This window comes from Rhinatrema bivittatum, chromosome 3 (assembly GCF_901001135.1).
Source record: "Rhinatrema bivittatum chromosome 3, aRhiBiv1.1, whole genome shotgun sequence".
Taxonomy (NCBI): Eukaryota; Metazoa; Chordata; class Amphibia; order Gymnophiona; family Rhinatrematidae; genus Rhinatrema; species Rhinatrema bivittatum.
The window spans coordinates 5,731,106-5,751,422 of NC_042617.1; the positions used below are offsets into that span (position 1 = coordinate 5,731,106).

Below are 20,317 nucleotides of genomic sequence, written 5' to 3' on the forward strand. Positions count from 1 at the left end.
CAGGCTCTTCCTCCTCCCACTCCAAGTGCTGGGACTCCCTAGCACAATTTACTAGTGTCGTGCTTCTCACTCATCCCACACGAGCCAGCAGCAGGATCAGCATTTGAGTGAATCTCCTGCTGTTGCAGAACCAGTCTCGCAGTGGGAGCTGTGAAATCTTGCTCCTCCTCTCGTGAGACTGACCCACAGCAACAGGAGATGACGTCACTCAAATGCTGCTGCTCCTGCTGCCAGCTTGTGCAGAAGATGTTTTTTTCCCCTACATCGGATCAGGTAGGGGTTTGGCAAGCCTCCTCTGCGTCCTGAGGTATTGTCTTCAGCTGCCCGTGGGGTGGCATCCTCCAGGTGGCCCCGCAGCCTCCGCTCCACTTTGACCACTAGCTGACCCAGGCTGCTGCCTCTTCAGAGCTGCCACCCTGTGCAAGTGCACGGCTTGCAGTGTGTTGCTCCAGCCCTGAGATGGCATATGCCGTCACCGCTGTGCTCAGCTCCTGCACACACTGCCTTTCAGCTGTTAAATAGCTAAGTCCACGGTGGCTGAAAAGCCAGGCACTCATCTGAGGGACCACAGAAATCACCTCAAGAATGCTCAACTGGGGGCAGGACCATTTGCTATCACCGCAAGAGAGCAGGGAGAATTAATTTTCCTTACTTCTTTTCAATCTGAAGCAATCCCTAGTGGGGAGATGCACATCCACCATCTGCTGGAGACAGAATACAAGGCGGCGGATATCGCTGTATGAGTATATATACTGTGACATCAGTTTGCTCTGTCTCCATCTGCTGGTAGAGGTGCATAACACACTTGTTCTGGATTAATCTGACTAGTCGCTAAGAAAATGATTTTGCTTCATACCAGTAGTAAGAAAGTGCTGCTTAAGAACATAAGAACATGCTATACTGGGTCAGACCAAGGGGCCATCAAGCCCAGCATCCTGTTTCCAACAGAGTCCAATCCAGGCCATAAGAACCTGGCAATTACCCAAAACTAAGTCTATTCCATGTTACTGTTGCTAGTAATAGCAGTGGTTTTTAAGTGCATTAAGAAAAACAGTTGGAATGTATATGCTCAAATGAATGTCCATCAATATGGACTACTGATTACCTCCGCTACCCTCCCCCCCCCACCTTCCAACCCCCTTACAATCCCTCATTCCTACCCCCTCCCTCAGAATACCTTGTTACCCCGAAAAGCCAACTCTTATCAGTTCTTACCAGTTTTGACACGTTACTCCCCATGCTTAAGCTGTATCCAAGTTTTTCTCTCCCCCTGTTCTATGTAAGACAACTTTGTCACTGTTTTTTATGGTTGCAATGTAAACCGGAGTGATAATTAACTCTGGTATTTGAACTTCGGTATAGAAAAGTTATAAATAAATAAATATGATCCGCTGAGACCAAAGATATATGGTAAGGAAACGGATGTAATGAAGGTTCTTTTATATATCGTTAACACTTCCAGGGAAAGACACCAGTGTTCGTGCAAACAAGTGTAATGTATTTGGATGCTGTCTTGATTGGGTTTATGCATTTTACTGGGTGATTAAGTACAAAATTAACCCATTTAGAGACGCTGCCCCGAGAGAAACCGGGAGAGAGAAACACGCACAGTCCAGAAATCCTTTCCCCTCTCCCAATCTGATGTTTCTATTAATTTAATTTAAATTGAGATTCATCTGTCTTTCCAAGGTTAATAACCCATTCAACAAAATACACAACAAAGGTGCATATTCAGCCACTGATTGGCTAGCAAAGTTAACCAGATAAGTTTATGTGGCTAACTTTGCAGGGACATACAGCAGCACAGACATACTACTGAATATCCCCAGCTATCTTAACGTTAGCCGGATTACGTCTAACCTCACTTTAGGAGAGCTCTTTGGCAGGCCTAAACTTATCAGGCTGTTATCCAGCTCACATAGCCGATAGCTGACCCTGCCCAAGTCAGCTGGATAAACAGTTCTCTCAGTTGACGGGTTTGGTTACATAAAGATAGAAGAACTCTCTGGTATTCATTAGAGGTTGAGTTGGCTGGGGAGACAGATCTCGAGGTCTGGGAATGGGAAGGAGTGGCCCGACCGCCATTTCCCCACTTTTAGTGCGGATGCTAAGCAATGGTGGGAGGCAGACCTGAGACGTTTAGGTCACCTGTAAGAGGAAAGGCAATTAAAATCCTTTGCCAATCTTCAGGATGAGATTGAAGTATTGGCACAGACACGATCATAACATAAGAAGATTGGGAGGGAGTGGGAGAAGTGCAGGGTTGAGGGATGGACATGGGTGGCCCCTGATGCAATTGAACTGGCTCTGTTGCTGAGCCCAATGCATCGTAAAGCTAAATTAGTGGTATATAGGGCTTTTTCCAAGATTACCTTGGAGCGGGCGTCAGCAGGAAATAGACTTATAGTGCCATTTCGAGGTTGCAAAATGGAGAAGGATTTGTCACAGTGAGTACAGGTCTTCCCTGTGCACCCATAGGGCTGAGCTAATGGTTAAACTAGTTTTATGTATATATCGCAATCCTCAAAACTTCTGTACTACGTCGTCTCCTCTCTGTTGGAGAGGCTGTGGGACTGTACAAGCATGGGTGGTGGGTAGAGTCCAGCGACTGACTGGGCAAACGGTAGAGGTGCAATTTAATCTAACTACTGGGATGGGAATTGAAAAATTTAAGAAAGAATTGATCCACCACATGTTACTTGCAGCTAGATTTGTAATAGCGACTAAATGGAAATCGCTTCCTACAGGCACAGGTGCATGGCATTGCTTTAACTGAAAAGCTGACACGTTGAAAGGTAAAATATGGGGGTCAGATTGGGAGCTGTACAACGGCTGGGGGTTCGCCACTCTAAGGACTACTTAGGTAATGAACCTAAGTCTTTGTTCTCACGTGTCTTGTTTTAAGTTTATGGCTGTATGTTATGTCTGGCAAGTTTAAATAAGTTCTCTCAAGGCCAGTCAGTGCAGCTGCACTTTCAAATCCCAACATTTTAAGGATGATTTGTATATGATGTAACTGCTGCTCTCTCACTTCAGTGTATACCACGTCGGGGGATTGATTAATCCTGAGACATTGTCTAAAAATGTTTTAAATCATTAGAGATGTGAATTGTGTCCTCGATCGTCTTAACGATCGATTTCGGCTGGGAGGGGGAGGGAATCGTATTGTTGCCGTTTGGGTGTGTAAAGTATCGTGAAAATCGTTAAAATCGTGAGCCGGCACACTAAAACCCCCTAAAACCCCCCCCCGACCCTTTAAATTAAATCCCCCCCCCTCCCGAACCCCCCCCCCCAAATGCCTTAAATTACCTGGGGGTCCGTAGCCTTAAATTACCTCCGTAGCAGCGGTCCGTAGCTAAATCGGGGGAAGGGGGAGAGCAGGAAAAGCGGCACACTAAATAGTGTAGTCTTCAGCTGGCGCCATTTTGCAAAATGGCCGCCGCAAAATGGCGGCAGCCATAGACCAAAACGATTCGACGCAGGAGGTCGTTCCGGACCCCCGCTGGACTTTTGGCAAGTCTTGTGGGGGTCAGGAGGCTCCCCAAGCTGGCCAAAAGTTCCTGGGGGTCCAGCGGAGGTCCGTGAGCGATTTCCTGCCGCGAATCGTTTTCCGTACGGAAAATGGCGCCGGCAGGAGATCGACTGCAGGAGGTCGTTCAGCGAGGGTTCCGGAACCAGACACGTTCAGCGAGGGTTCCGGAACCCTCGCTGAACGACCTCCTGCAGTCGATCTCCTGCCGGCGCCATTTTCCGTACGGAAAACGATTCGCGGCAGGAAATCGCTCACGGACCCCCGCTGGACCCCCAGGAACTTTTGGCCAGCTTGGGGGGGCCTCCTGACCCCCACAAGACTTGCCAAAAGTCCAGCGGGGGTCCGGAACGACCTCCTGCGTCGAATCGTTTGGTCTATGGCCGCCGCCATTTTGCGGCGGCCATTTTGCAAAATGGCGCCGGCTGAAGACTACACTATTTAGTGTGCCACTTTTCCTGCTCTCCCCCTTCCCCCAATTTAGCTACGGACCGCCGCTACGGAGGTAATTTAAGGCTACGGACCCCCAGGTAATTTAAGGCATTGGGGGGTGGGGGATTTAATTTAAAGGGTCAGGGTGGGTTTTAGGGGGTTTTAGTGTGCCGCTGGACCCCCAGGTAATTTAAGGCATTGGGGGGGGGGGGTTCGGGAGGGTGGGGGATTTAATTTAAAGGGTCGGGGGTGGGTTTTAGGGTGTTTTAGTGTGCCGGTTTTCCTGCCCTCCCCCTTCCCCCGATTTACGCTTTTTTGACGATAAATCGGGGGGAATTGGTATTGTATCGTGGCCCTAACGATTTTTGACGATTTAAAATATATCGGACGATATTTTAAATCGTCAAAAAACTATTCACATCCCTATAAATCATTCCCTCAGCTCTGATGCTTCTGTAACCCCCTCCCCCTCATCTCCTATTGACATTGCTTCCCGCCCCCCCCAAATCATCAGATAGTCCTACTCCTCCTCCCTGGCTCTGATATTCCTGAAACCTCTTCCCCTAGCTCCGATGCCCCTCTGCTCATCCCCTCCCTAGCTCCAATACTCCCATTACATCAGTTTTCCCCAGTTCTGAAACACCCATTACTTCCTCCACTCCTCCCCATACCCCCAGCTCTCATACTCACATTAATCCATCTCCTAGCCTTCCCCCAGCTTCTATACCCCCTGATTCTCATAGGAAAACTGGTTCTTACCTGCTAATTTTCGTTCCTGTAATACCCCAGATCAGTCCAGACAGGTGGGTTTTGCATCCCTACCAGCTCCTCTAACACCTGAGCAATAAGCGAACCAACTCCTCCTTTTTAAGCAGGCGTAGGACCCGAGGATTATCCCCCTCAGTCACCAGAACCTCATCTGGATCAGGGTAATCCTTAAGACTGATCAGGATCAGCATTTAGGCTCTCATCTGGATACACCCCCGAGAAGATGCAGGACCCTCCTGCATATCATCTGAATCTTCCAAATCCCCAAGGGCCCCAGCTCCCACCCAAGGCAGCCCCTGGCATCTCATAAGATCCCCCAAACCCCTCAAGGGAACCTTCCTAGGTTTCTTAGGAGGGACAGTGGATCTTTTACCCCCTGCTTCCTTCCTTGCCAGTAAGGCCCTATGCAGGAGAACAACAAATTATGGGGAAAACCCATCTGGGTCATCAACCCCCCAAGGGAGAAGTTAAACATCTGATCCTCCTTCCCCATCCTGGACCTCCTCCACATCTTGTCCCACAGGGGTGAGAGGAGATGGGGAGTCTCCGAGTCCAGAAGAATCTTGGGAACAGTCCCCCTGGGTCCGCAGCCCCTGCCTCCAACGACCTGGAGGCCCTAATATCTGACGCTGCTCCCGCAGAGGCCCCCTCCTTCCCCCAAAGCACAGCTGGTGCAGAGGGACCGCGAGTTCAGCCATGCCAACCAGAGCCACAAGCCCTGCATGCAGCCATGCGTGTTTTCAACGCCATCCCCGACGCAGCAGGAAAAACATGCATGCAGAGTGGGCCCGATTAAGCAGCAGGCTGCACACGTGGAAGAGGCCTAAGCCGCATGGTCATCTCAACCGAGCGGCGCACAGCAAGACCGCCTCACCAATCAAGTTTCCCCGCCAGGGGAAAAAAAAAAAAAAAAAGGTCAGCGAGCTCCTCTCCCTCTTCCTCCTGCCGACCGTGGCACCTCCAGCTGCCTAACACCCCAATCGGTGAGCCAGCAAAGTACTGAATCTCCTTCTATGTATATACTTATTTTTTAAACTTAATTTAATATAACAAAAACAACAAGAAAAAGAATACGTCCCTGACCAGTAGCCTCAGGCTCACAGGAGGAGACTTTGAAAGCAGAGAGGGAACCAACCCACTGGATGACCTGCTCAACCTAAGGGATGGTCCACAAAGGTACTTAGCACCTTGGGAAGCGCACTCTCTACTTTTCTAAATCCCTTCTAAAATTTTTCTCTTGTCAAAACTGCAGGTTTGACCTCTACCATCTGCTGGAGACAGAAATACTGAGGGACCGCAGGTGGCACTCTCGGTTATGTAGCAGTGCCTCAAAGTTTTTATTCTCTGCCTCAATCGGCTGGCAGGTATGCATAAACCACTTGTCTGGACCGATCTGGGTATGAACAGGAAACTCCCATTACTCCTCCTCTAGCTCTGAAGCTCATATATTCCTTCCTCTCCCCAACTCTTATACTCTCTTTAGTTTATGGCCCCCAGCTCTGATACTTGCTTTACTCCCTCTCCGATACTCCCATTATTCTCTCCTCCACCCACTCCCCAGCTCCAATACTCACGTTGCTCCTTTCCTCAACTTTGTTGCTCATTTTACTCCCTTATCCCAGACTCAGGTTAATGCCCCCATTACCCTCCTCCAAGTCTGATATTTATTTATTTTATACTTTTTTTTATACCTACCTTCATGAAAAATATTATATCAAATTGGTTTACAAGGAACAGTGTGATAAAACATTAACCTTAACATAAACAAGTTGCAGGAAAGTTACAATAAAACAGGGGTAATGGGGCTAAGGAGTAGAAGACCCTAGAAGTGGAAGGAGTAACTCGGAAACAATAACAGTGCAGTAACAGTGACTGATATGGTGCGTATTGAGTTAGGGGTCTTAATAAGTGTATTCCGTGACTTAACTGGTGCTGGTTTAGTTACGGGAAGACTTGTAGAAACAGCCAGGTCTTAAGTTTTTTCTTGAGTGTCCGCAGACAAGGTTCCTGTCTGAGATCCGGGGGGATGGCATTCCATATGGTTGGTCCCGCTGTCGAGAAGGCCCCTTGTCTAGTGGTTGTTAGATGAGTGGATTTAGTGGAGGCGGCATGTAGGGATCCTTTGTATACCACCCCAGTCCCTGACTCTGATATTCAGGTTAATTCCTCCCCCACCAGTCCCTGATATTGATTCATTTGTTTTTCTATACCAACATTCGTGGGTACATCGTGCCAGTTTACAGAATAACTGAAAGGGGGGAAAATACAAAAAAAACAGGGGGAGGGGAGCAGTAAGGAAGATAAAAGAAGCGAGCGCAGCGAGGGAGAAAAACAAGACAGAGAGAAAAAAATTGGAACAGTACCTGATGGAGAGTAAGGTACAGAGGTGGAGGAACAACCGAGAAATAATATAAATAACATTGCAAAAATATACATTCAACAAGGCAATTAAAGTCATCCATTGCAGATTATAAGTTCAAAAGGAAAAATATATATACCATACTTAAATTACCCCCTCTCCTTTCCCTCCTCCCCCGGTTCTAATACTTGCATTGCCCCCCCAGCCCTACTACTCCTATTACTACCTCTCCTCTCGGCTCTGATACTCATGTTCCTCCCTCCCTTCGCCCCTGGGCTCTGATACTGACGATGCTCACGTTATTCCCTCTATCCCGGCTCCCATACTCACGTTGCGGACCCCGAACTCCCCCAGAACGACCCGGTTCCGCATCTCCTCCACGATGCCACTCGCCCGCGCCTCCATCTTTCCGCGCGCAGGCCGCCGGGACGGGACTGGCTCTCGGCGCAGGCGCGGTACCGCGGGAGGTCGCCTCAGGCCGCCATGTTGGGAGTGGCGTCTCTCCTCTTGCGTCATGACTCAGCGTGGCGGGTGCGGGAGCGCAGCCGGACGTGCCCACGTCAGCGCCGCAGTGTTTACTTCCGGGTCGGAGAGGTAGAGGAGCCCGGGGTGAGTGTAGCGGTGGGTGGGAGAGAGGGGTGAGGGGTCCGGGCCGCTGCAGGTGAATGATTCGTGGGGGAGAGACGTTGGTGAAGCTGCAGCCTGCGGCTGTGTTTTGTTCTAGTTTGGTGTCTTATGTCGCCGCTTAGAGAGGCTTGAAATAAATAAATAAATAAATAAGCAGACAAACAAACCCCGGTGTCCCTTTCCTCTCCGCAGCCGCCGGCGAGTGGAGCAGCATGGCCAGCCCAGCAGCAGGCAGCAGGGGCCTGGCAGGCGCGGAGTGGGCAGGCTTCGAGGAGAACCTGCAGGTAAGGCTGGGGCAGATCTGCAGGGTCGGCAGCAGATGGATTTTGTTTGGTATTTTTTTCATTCCTTGATGGGAATGGACCTCCCTTCTAAGGCGCAGAGAGTGCTGCGTCTCAGACTTACTGCTGGTGCTGGCATTGTGCACACCACAGGGAGCCTCCTCCAGGCGCAGGCAACAAACAAACCAAGGTGAACCTGGAAGTTCTTCTTAATCAGGCCGGATGCACCGAATACAATTGGGGCAAAAAGAGCCAGAAAAAGCCCCATCTTCTTGACCTCTGTATCATTGGATACCAGAGGATCTCTTCTCTCTCCCCATACCTTGTACCAAATAGTAGCTTGGAACGGAAACTTCTCTTAGCCGTGCTGTTCTTTTGGGTTTCTCCTTTACCATTGTTTGTTTGGTTTTGTATAAGCAAACATTTTATGTTGGTGTGGGAATATCCCTATTCATGCTATTAACATTTGTACAGAGATGTCCTTTTCAAATCTGAGCGTGTACTTTGCACCTGCTTCTGTGTAATTGCAGTGTAAGTGGGTACAAACATTCCTGCATTTGACACACAGCCACATTTTCATAGTAACATAAAGGGAAATTTTCAAAAAACATTTACTTAAGCAAATTTTCAATCTACACCAATAATCTCCCTCTATTCACTTCCTTCCTTATTTACAAAGACTCCTTTCAGAATATACCAATATTGTCACTCCAGTTAGCATTCCTACTTGCAGCTTACCAACTCTCAGTTTGTCTAGTTTGATCCTTATTTAGCTTTTGTTTAGATGATTACATGTCTAACTAGTGTTTAGCCTGTTACACAAAAAATATCACTATTTATTATTTATGGTTTATGGTAATACCAGTTCTCCCAGTTTTAGTTGTTCCAAGTCAGATATTCCTTGTTCTATGTAATAGCATTCTTACATGCAGGTTAATGTTAAAATGTAAACCGAATTGATTTGTAACTCTGCTACATGAACTTCGGTATATAAAAATGCTAGCTAAATAAATAAATAAAATAATTACATAGTTCAGTAAACTGACTATCCAAAAATATCCACTCCTTTACCTGGGTAAAATATCTGCAGGGATCATGTAGGAGTAATAGGATCCTCCAACTGTATTAATTATATTGTTTAAGAGCTTATTAATTATTCAAACTACTGTTGATCAGAATTTGATTTTAGTAAAAATGTTATAGCATTAAAGATTTTAATGTTATATCAATTAAAATATAATGTAATAATATGGTCAGTAATTGTAGACTCACTTTCACTGTTTCTAAATTAGCAAAACAAATCTTGGGCTAAAAGTTTGCATGGATTTCATTCAGAAAAATTATAGGCTATCTATCCCTAAAAACTAGGAGCAAATTCACATTTTTTTAATTAAGTTAGTTTGATCTCACTTCAGCTGGCAAACAAATGTTGAAGGAAATGAATAGTTTCTCTCCATTAAGACATCTGTTTGCATTCATCTGTGTATAGGTCTGGAAGGTTAAGCAGTTGGGTGCAAGCATATCTGGTCAGTGTCTATTTGAACACCAAGGATCAGGCAGGGTTGTAGATCTGCTCATTGATGCCAGTCTCGAGCGTATTGGCAGGAGAGCCCTGGCTCCGTTATTTCACTTCTGTAGAACTAAATAGGCATAATACATAATCAATGCATATGGGTGAGGGCCAAGCACTGCTTTTGATTGGAAGTTTCTCACTTTATTGTAAGAAGTAGAGAGTTAATTTTAGTGTAGAGAACGGCATGGGCTCAAAATGACATTAGAGGTAATAGTCCTCCAATAAGTGTCCAAGTGTCCTGCTGCCGGACTGTCTGAAGGCAGACAGTCCGGCAGCAGGGAAAGAAAGTTTTAGGCCTGCTTTTGCAATGTCTGCACTTCTCAGTTCTGTCATATATAGAAGAATATCGGGAATGCTTTGCTCTCCCTCTTCCATCTTGTTTGGTTCAGAGAGAACAAGCTCCTTTAAAATATGCTCAGAAAATTATAGGGACAATTCAGGCCTCCATCAACATATATACTTTCTGCCGAGTAAGAAGTAAGCGTTTCCTGGGTGGGAATGCAGATGACATTTTCAAATCTAAGTTTAGTGCCAAGGGAAAAAGTACCCAGGAGAATAAGCAGGTGCTTATATCTGCAGATACCTTTTCCCAGGGCAGTTTTCAAAAGGAACATGTGCAGGTACTTCCCTGTTTAAAAACTGGGGGAAAGCATGCAGGTAAAGTACGTTGCATCAGCGGGAGCAGTGCTGAAAGCTGACCCATAGTATTGACGGCAGTTGGTCCATCCAGTTTGCCTAGTTGAGATTCTTCCTGTGATTTATCTAGCATCCTGAGTAGATGAGGGAGTACTGAAAGCAGAAGCATCTGCTGGTGAGTGAGCAGGCTTGAGTATTGGCTTGCTCAGGAAAGTTTGCATTTAAATCTTGCAAAAACTGTTTGAAGATTGAGATGTTAGTGAGTATAAATATTTTCTACTGGGAAAGTAGTTTGTGAGTTTGAATTAATCCCGTGTGTAGTTCGAAGTTTGAATTCAGTTCTAATTGTATCTTTATGTCCTGGGAAAGTACTTTGAAAGTCAAATTAATTCTGTGTGCTTTGCTCTAAGGTGGTATAAGAGATGGTTCCTGGACAAGTAGTCGGTGGTGTTTGATTCTCACCCACTCCTCCTGTCACAATTTTAATATATAGGAGCTTTCCCCAAGCAGCAGGACACTTTTTTTTTTTTTTCACAATAAGTCAGTTAAGGATTTACATCAACATGTAATTACACCTGATTTTAGTAGCTGACTAATTTTAGTCCTATTGCAGGTCATTGACAAGCTAACAGAAAACTCGCCTTAATCTGATTAAAGCATACCCAGTCCTTAAAAGCTTTAAATGACTGGACCAAGGAAATACAACCACATCAACCCAATTCTGATAGCACTGCAGTGGCTCCCTGTATAGTCAAGAATATTATACAAAGTTCTAACAATAAATATTAAACAACATTAATACGACCATCATCATGATGGGAATATTCCCACACCAACTCTTAGATCTCAGAATAAAGACCTATTAGAAATCCCGACCACAAGAAACTTTCATCTAACAAACTAGAGACCAAGTGATATCAGTTGCTGGCCCAAAGCTGTGGAACTCAGTGCCAGAGAATCTTCAAACAATAACAGACAGCAAGAAATGTAAGAAAGAGAGCTGAAATCTTGGCTGTTCACTAATGCCTACTGTTTGACTGCTACATCCAATTCACCTTGACACAGATAACTGAAATTTGTCCTGAACAAACCCCCCCCATATTCTGGCTGTGTGTCTGTCTCTGAAGTTCACCCTTAGTTTTAGAACGCTTTCCTTGTTCACCTGTGTACCTGCCTACCTTTGTAATTCATCCTATGTTGTGAGTGTCTACTCTGTACACTGTCGTGAACTAGTGATTCTTACGTGGAACAACGATATATAAAACACTCAAATAAATAAACTTCAACAACATTAAGAGGCAGACGAAGGTCCAGCAGTGAGATGGGGACTGTCCAGTCTTTTGCACCAAGTACCACATGTATGATTATCTTCCTGTTGGTGAGAGATTGTATTTTGGTTATTTAATTAAAATATTTCAGGTCCACACTATCCACTATTCTAGCAGGTTACAGCAAATATATACACAATCATTATTTAATATGACTACAGTAAATAAAATAGATTAAACCCTCAGCCTGGCTTAATTCTAACATAACCCCCATTACAAGATCCCTCAGTATTCGCAGTCCTGACTCTGGCAACCAGCACAGAGGATATAGTTACCAGCCAGATTAATCATCCACAAAATCAAAGACCAAAAGAGACCTTGGAGTCATAATAGATAGTCACCTGAGCCTAAAGCAATTCATAAACCACACTACAAAGGAGTGCTGCTACAAGCTACACATTCTCAAAAAACTCAAGCCGCTTCTTTTTCATTATGACTTCAGATCTGTTCTCCAAGCCATTCTGTTCTCCAAGGTCAATTACTGCAATTCCATCTTGCAAGGTCTTCCTGCTACTACAATAAAACCCCTCCAGTTGCTCCAAAATGCGGCGGCAAGAATTCTGACGAATACTAATCGGAGAGAGCACATCTCTCCCGTATTAAAAGATCTTCACTGGCTCCCAGTAAACTTTAGGATTCTCCATAAATCGCTCACAATTATTCACAAAAGCATTCACCATCAGACCCCTCTTGACCTGCTACACCCTCTCAAATTTCACTCTGCGGCCAGACCCTTAAGGGAAGCCTACAAGGGATCCCTACATGTTCCTCCAATCAAAGTTGTGCACCACTCAATCATCAGAGAAAATCGGTATATAAAAGCCTTAAATAAATAAAATAAAATAAATAAACTGATTTAAACACCTGTGCAAAAAAAAACAAAACACCACCTTCACTTATTTTCTGTATGTGTACTCCTGATGCAAAGAGCTCCTGGCTCTTGGAGAACAAGTCCGATTTCTGGAGGCCAGAGTGGCAGACCTGAAGGAGCTGAGACAGGCAAAGGCATATAGAGGAGACCTTCAGAGAGACAGTAGAGAAGTCCCAACTCCAGTTTGGCAGCCCCTATGCTACTTTGGAGGAGCAAGGTTACCTGGAAAGAGACAGTCACTTTAGTGTGGCAGGAAGTGATCCTGTAGCTAAGACCTGCCCTCCAGTTGATACCTTATCCTCGCATACCTAGTATGTCCCTCCATGGGTGTGTGCCCAGGAGAGAAGGGTTAGGACTGGCCTTTGTAGTTGGCGATGCAGTCATTAGGAATATAGATAGCAGGGTCGCTAGTAGGCATGAGGATCGCTTGGTAACTTGCCTGCCTGGTGCAAAGATAGCAGACCTCGTATGCCATCTAGATAAGATTTTAGAGACTGCTGGAGAGGAGCCAGCTGTCATGGTAAATGTGAGTACCAATGACATAGGAAGGTGAAGGAAGTAGGTTCTGGAAGCTAAATATAGGCTCTTAGGTAGGAACATTAAATCCAGAACCTCCAGGGTTGCATTTTCAAAAGTGCTCACCATTCCAAATGCAGGACCCCAGAGGCAGGAAGAGCCCCAGTGCGTGGATGAGACAATGGTGCAGGGAATGGGGTGAGGGAGCTTGTTCCAATGGGAACCTGGCTGCTGGCGCTAATATATAAAAAGGAGATAGAACAGCTTTTGAATTAAATCATGCAGGAAAGCTGTCAGTCACTCAGAAGCACATGGTTCAGAGGGGAGGTATCTTCCAAGGATACTAGAAAAACATTTCTATGCAAATTCCAGAAGTCTGAAAAATAAGGTTGGAGAGTTAGAATATATGGTACTTAATGATAGAGATATAATGGGTATCTCAAACGGGACACTGTGATACCAGGGTACAAATTGTATTGATCTGACAGGATGGATCAGATTGGTGGAGATGTGGCATAAGTCAAGCGGGATAACATTTCTGCAAGAAACAAACTGATTCTAAACTCCTCAAGGATAAAACTTCCAAGTGTGATGGAGAGGGTACAGCAGTGGGGATATACTACTGCCTGCCTGGACAAGATGAGGAAACACACTGTGACATGTTACAGAGATCCAGCAGGGTAATAGAATCGGCAATGTAATAATGGAAATTTCTTAGCGTGTAGCCAGATGGACTCAGGACCAGTGGGTTATGTGTTCCTCTGCTAGCAGATGGGAGACGGAGTCAGGTTTCAAAGCCGACATCACCCTAGATATACCTCAGCTCCTAGCAGATATGGATGCTATCCCCGCACTAGCAAGGTGTTAGCGGGATTGCAGCACTAATCCAAAGAGAGAAATTTTTAACCTTCACTTTAAAGGAAGATCGAGCCCCGCTCTCCTGCAGTGATACTTAAGGGTCCCTCCCCCATTTGAGAATTCCTGAGGTGATTTCCGAGATCCTTCAGAGGTGTGCCTGGGTCCGGTAAGCGGTTCCCAGCATGGACTTAGCTGCTGAAGCAGCTGAAAGGCAGCGGGTGCAGGAAGCCAAGCGCAGCGGTGATGCCCTAAGTCCTCTCCCCCTGCAGCCAGAGACTGTCTCTGTACTCAGCTAGTAAGCACTGAGATCTGGTAAATAGAGAAGAACTCCTCCCATCCAGAGGTATGGAAGGGCTTCGGTAAGTCTTTCCTTCAGTCTCCTTGCTCAGCACGCCGTGCTGACTTCGTTTTGATCTCCGTTTGGGCGAGGGAAGGGGTTCCGAGTGGGTTGAGCGGCCCCTCTGATGGGCTAGGCCCCGTTTTCAGCTCAGTCGACTTTCCATGTGGCGATCCACGGTGGCACTATCTTGCACACGGTTTGGTGCAGCACCATTTTCCCCCTTCGGCTGTCGGTACGCACGGTGCAGGCTAGCCTTCTGTGCGCCTAATGTGCACGCAAATATGCGTGCCGAGGCAAGTTGGTGTGTGCCCGATAGACAATAGCTGGCTAAACGCACAAACCACACAGGCTATGGCCCCGGCAGCAAAGAAGCTCAAGCTACACTCTCTCTGCATGGCCTGCCATATTAGAGCTGCACAGTCTGACCTGGAATCCTGCCTATGTCAACACTGTGAGGAGGCCCAGGGAGGACTGGATTCTCAAATATTTTCCAAGTCCGTCCCATCCCAGTTTGAGGACGGATCAGCCGCGACCCTATCTGGTAGCTCCCCGGACCTGAGCAATTCCGAGACTGCATCCTCTCTGGGAGAGGGCAATTCAGTGGCCCCTATCCCGGTTCCCACTGGGGCAAATATGGTCCCGGCGGCCTTCTCTTGGTTGAAATTTTTTCAGGGCCTTCAAGCCTTTGTTCAGGCGCAGTCGGACCCGGTCCCACCGGGTTAAACCCCAACTGTGGGAGGGCCTCGCTCTCCCGGCCCTGCCTGCAGGCTGCGAGACATGCCACGCTTCATCAAGAGTATCCCTGACAGGGACCCAGATACCATGGATGACGACAGGGATACACTGGAGGACAGGGGAATCCCTCCAGGCCTGGAACCATACCGAGCCATGCTTCATTTCTTCCACAGAGATGAATTATCGGCACTAGTCTTCCAGGCCCTGAAGACTCTGGGAGTTCCAGGCACGGACCCTATGGTGGAGCCAAAGAAAAACCCCATCCTGGTGTCTCTTCGTAAAGCCTCTTGCTATTTCCCAATGCTGGAAGCCATCCAGGAGTTGATTGACCTGGAATGGGACACCCCGGAGGCAAGCTTTTAAAGGAGGTCGGGTCTTGGAGGCCTTGAATCCTCTGGACCAGCGGTCAAGGAACGCCTGCGTTTCCCCAAAGTGGCTGCCATGGTCTGCGCCATCTCGAAATAAACAACCATCCCTGTTAAGGGAGGGGCGGCTTTGAAGGATGATCACGATAGGTGGCTAGAGTGCATCCCTAAGCAGGCCTTCGACGTGACAGCAGTAACACTGCAGATAGCTTCCTGCTGTGCCCTGATGGCATACTCCTGCTTGCTCCTCTTGAGAAAGGCAGATAGCTCTGGAGTGCACGCAGGAGTGGCGATTGAACCCACCACAGCCTTCCTGACAGATGCAAGCTCAAACCTAGTGCATACCAGTGGCGTAGCCACGGGTGGGCCTGGGTGGGCAGGTGCCCACCCAACTTAGACCCAGGCCCACCCAACTGGCACTGGAACTGCAAGGCTGTCGCGGGATCCCATCCCCGCGACAGCGAACAAGAGAACCCACGCCTCGCGCGCCATCACGGCACACATGGGGAAGCAGTGCTGCGGCCGTATGGCCAACCGGTCTTCCTGTTCGGGGGGGGGGGAGCGGTAGCGCCGCGAGCAGCTTCCGCTTCCTCCCCCCAATGCAGGAAGATCAGCTGCCTCTCTGCCACCCGTTCTCCTGCTATCTTCGGACCAAACGGCCCGCCGAACTTCCTGTTTGGGGGAGCGGAAGCGCCGCGCACAGCTTCCGCTTTCTCCCCCAAAGCAGGAAGATCAGCTGCCTCTCCTGCTGCCACCGGCCTCCTGCTATCTTCTTCGGGCGTCGGGCCGTATGGTCCGCCGATCTTCCTGCTTGGGGGGGGGGGGGAGGAAGCGGACGTTGTGCGCTGCGCTTCCGCTCCCCCCCCCCCCCGACAGGAAGTTCGGCGGGCAGTACGGCCCGACGCCCGAAGATAGCAGGAGGCCGGTGGCAGCAGGAGAGGCAGCTGATCTTCCTGCTCTGGGGGAGAAAGCGGAAGCTGTGCACGTGCTTGAATGTGTATGTGTGGATGAGAATGGGAGTGTGTGTGGGTGAAAACTGGAGCCTGGGTGTGTATGTGGGTGAGAATGGAAGCTTGAATATGTGGGTGAATGGGAGCTCGAATGTGTGTATGTGTGGTTGAGAATGGGAGCCTGGGTTTGTGGGTGGGTGAGAATGGGAGCTTGAATGTGTGTATATATGGGTGAGAATGAGAGCCTGGGTTTGTGTGGGTGGGTGAGAATGGAAGCTTGAATATGTGGATAAGAATGGGTGGTTGAATATGTGTGGGTGAGAATAGTACCTTAAATGTGTATATGTATGGATGAGAATGGGAGCTTGAATATGTGTGGGTGAGACTGGGAGCATGGGTTTGTGGGTGAGAATAGGAGTCTGGGTTTATGTGTGTGGGTGAGAATGGGTGCCTGGATGTGCGTCTGTGTGTGCATAAGAATATAAGCCTGGGGAGGGGTGAGAAAGTGAGAACTTGAATGTGAGCTTGAGGGGGGGGGGGGGGGAGAGCATATGAGAGTGACAGCTTGAGTGTGTGAGAGGGAGTCTGTGAGAGAAAGCGTGTATGTGTGTGTGTGTGTGTGTGTGTGGAAGGGAAGAAGACAGTAATAGAAGAAAGACACTGAAAAGGAATTAGGAAATGAGCTATAAGGGAAAATGGGAAAAAGAGACCAGGACCAACTGATTAGAAAAATACAAAGATCAGACAACAAAGGTAAAAATATATATCTATATTTTGAGATGTTAGCAATTTAAATATAAGCAACACAACCGCTCTCTCAAAATTTATGGACAGGTAGGAGCCGTGTATAAAATCGTAATAAGAAGGCTAAAGTACCACAAATCACCGTGAATTATGTTTGTATCATTAAGTAAACCTCATACTTAGGCGTAGATGTGAATGCTATGCTGCATAATTTGGCATTATTTATCAGTAAAAAAACAACTAGTAGACCTGCATGCCTACAGCCCACCCATGTTAACCTTGTGCCCACCCAAAAAATCAATTCTGGCTACGCCACTGGTGCATACCTTGGCCAGAGGAGTAGCCTCAGTGGTGGCGGTCAGAAGACAGTTATGGTTGAGGAAGTGGTCAGCAGACGCAACATCTAAGGCCAAGCTCACAAAGATCCCCTTTAAGGGATCCCTCCTATTCAGAAACGAGTAGGAGATGCTAGCCAGTAAGTGGGGCGAATATCCAGTGCCTCCACTACCGGAAGACGGAAAAAAAAAGAGGTCTCAGTTCCCCTCTCCCATGAGGGGTCGGGCCAGGGGCTCCCAGTTCCGGCCCTACAGAAACCTGTCGTTCCAGTCACCCCAAACCTCGGGGAGGTCTTGGACCTTTTGGAACTGGCAATCCAAAAGAGGGACAGGTTTGGGCTCAGGCTCGACCTGAGCTTCCCAATGAAGTTGGGCCAACCCATCCACGGGAAGAGGCGATAGGGGGTCGACTTTCCCTCTTCTACCAGCAGTGGGTCAAGATCACGTCGGACAAATGGGTACTGGACATCATATGAGAAGGCTATGCTCTGGAATTTCGCAGTATCCCTCGGGACAGGTTCATGATATCACCTTGCCACTCCCAGCTCAAGAAACTGGCAGTGGAATCCACACTGATAAAGCTCCTCAGTCTGAGGGCTATAACTCCGGTACCTACAGCCCAAGTAAATAAGGGGCGCTAGTCCATCTATTTTATCGTACCGAAGAAAGAGGGCTCATTCCAGCCCATCCTGGATCTCAAGAGCGTCAGCAGTCAGCTGTGGTCATTGTACTTCCACATGGAAACTCTCCGCTCCGTCATAATGGCAGTGCAACCGGGAGAGTTCTTAACCTCTCTGGAGCTCTCCGAAGCCTACCTTCATATTCCAGTCCATCAAGATCACCAGCATTTTCTGCACTTTGTGGTACAGGGTCGCCATTACCAGTTCCGGGCATTACCCTTCAGTCTGGCAACTGCCCCCAGAACATTCTCCAAAATTATGGCGGTCGTGGTGGCAGCACTGAGGAAAGAAGAGATCCTGGTGCACCCCTACTTGGACGACTGGCTGATCCAGGCAAAGTCTGTGGAAAAGAGCCTCCAGGTAACCAGCAGGGTCAGGTCCCTCCTACAGGAACTCGGTTGGGTCTTGAACATGGACAAGAGCAGCCTCAATCCATCCCTGTCCTTAAAGTACCTGGGGGCCCGATTTGACGCCAAGCAGAACAAGGTTTTCCTTCCTCCCCCGAGGAGGAGGAAACTGCTGGACCAATTACACCGGTTGACGATCACAATGTGCCCCAAGGTGTGGGAATTTCTTCATGTCCTCTGCCTCATGGGAATTATTAGAAAGGGAATGGTGATTAAAACGGAAAATGTCATAATGCCTCTGTATCACTCCATGGTGAGACCGCACCTTGAATACTGTGTACAATTCTGGTCTCCGCATCTCAAAAAAGATATAGTTGCGATGGAGAAGATACAGAGAAGGGCGATCAAAATGATAAAGGGGATGGAACAGCTCCCCTATGAGGAAAGACTAAAAAGGTTAGGATTTTACAGCTTGGAGAAGAGATGGCTGAGGGGGATATGATAGAGGTATTTAAAATCATGAGAGGTCTAGAACGGGTTAATGTGAATCAGTTATTTACTCTTTCGGATAATAAACTAGGGGTACTCCATGAAGTTAGCATGTGGCACATTTAAAACTAATCGGGGAAAGTTCTTTTTCACTCAACGCACAATTAAACTCTAGAATTCATTGCCAGAGGATGTAGTTAGTGTAACTGTGTTTAAAGAAGGATTGGATAAGTTCTTGGAGACGTCCATTACCTGCTATTAATTAAGTTGAATTAGAAAATAGCCACTGCTATTACTCGCAAAAGTAGCATGGAATAGACTTAGTTTTTGGGTATTTGCCAGGTTCTTATGCCCTGGATTGGCCACTGTTGGAAACAGGTTGCTGGGCTTGTTGGACCTTTGTTCTTAACACGGGAAGTAGTACCGTGAGCGAGGGCTCACATGCAGCCTCTCCAACACTCCTTACTGTCACGTTGGGACACACTGTCCCAAGACTACTCGATTCGCCTCCACCTACCAACGGAGATATTCTCTTGGCTCCAGTGGTGGTTACAGGAAATCCACCTAAGCAAGGGCATAAGCCTATCCCCACCAAGCTGGATCGTCCTCACAACAGACGAGCTTCCCAGGGTGGGGAGCTCACTGACAGGAGCTGACAGCCCAGGGGCAATGGACCAAGGAAGAGGCAAACTGGAACATAAACCACCTGGAAGCTAGAGCGGTCAGAATAGCATGCCTGTGGTTCAGCCACAGACTCCAGGGGCAAGCAATCTGGGTGATGTTGGACGACGCAACAACGGTTGCCTACATCGACCGCCAGGGAGGAACCAAGAGCCATCAGGTGTCTCTGGAAATAGACCCCATTATGGAATGGGTGGAATTAAACCTACAAGGGATCTCTGCCTCCCACATCGCAGGAAAAGACAGCGTCACAGCGGACTTCCTCAGTAGGGAAAGCCTGGACCCGGAGGAATGGACACTGTCAACCAAAGGCTTCCAGCAAACTGGGTCCTCCCGGCCATGGACCTACTGGCTACATCTCATAATGTAAAAGTCCCTGGGTTCTTCAATCACAGACTAAATCAGCACTCCCAAGGGATCGACGCCCTCGTCCAGACCTGGCCAGAGGAGGACTTACTGTACGCCACCCCACCCCATGGCCTCTACTGGGCAAGATCATCCACAAAATAGAACACCACAGAGGTTTAGTCCTCCTATTGGCCCAGGGTACGCAAACATGCAAAGGCTCCTCGTAAGTAGTCCTCTGTGCCTCCCCCCACACAGGGACCTTCTCCAGCAGGGCCCGATACTTCACGAAGATCCGTCTCAGTACTCTTACGGTCTGGCTCGTGAGAAGGCTCGCCTGAAGAAGCGTGGTTACTCGGCAGCCGTGATTGCCACCTTGCTTCGCGCGCAGAAGTTCTCAAAGTCCCTGGCATACATACGGATCTGGAGAATATTTGAGGCCTGGTGGGAGGGCTGTGGGGTGTCCCCGCGAGTGGCCGAGATTCCCATGATTCTGGAATTTTTACAGAATGGCCTGAAGAAAGGATT

The 20,317-nt window shown here is 47.9% G+C and overlaps 1 protein-coding gene across 2 annotated transcripts in view; it reads left to right on the forward strand.

The window, feature by feature from the left end:
• Nucleotides 1-7,585: 7,585 nt before the first annotated feature.
• Nucleotides 7,586-20,317, forward strand: part of LOC115086669 (protein YIPF3-like) — a 55,769-nt gene continuing 43,037 nt past the window's right edge. Inside the window, exons 1-2 of one of the 2 annotated variants that reach the window (XM_029592838.1) lie at nucleotides 7,586-7,697; nucleotides 7,908-7,999. In XM_029592838.1, the coding sequence (XP_029448698.1) occupies nucleotides 7,928-7,999 (72 nt within the window). In that variant the 5' untranslated portion in view covers nucleotides 7,586-7,697; nucleotides 7,908-7,927. Of the gene's footprint in view, nucleotides 7,698-7,730; nucleotides 7,750-7,907; nucleotides 8,000-20,317 lie in introns of those variants that run through there. The other variant, XM_029592839.1, reaches the window with a different exon arrangement.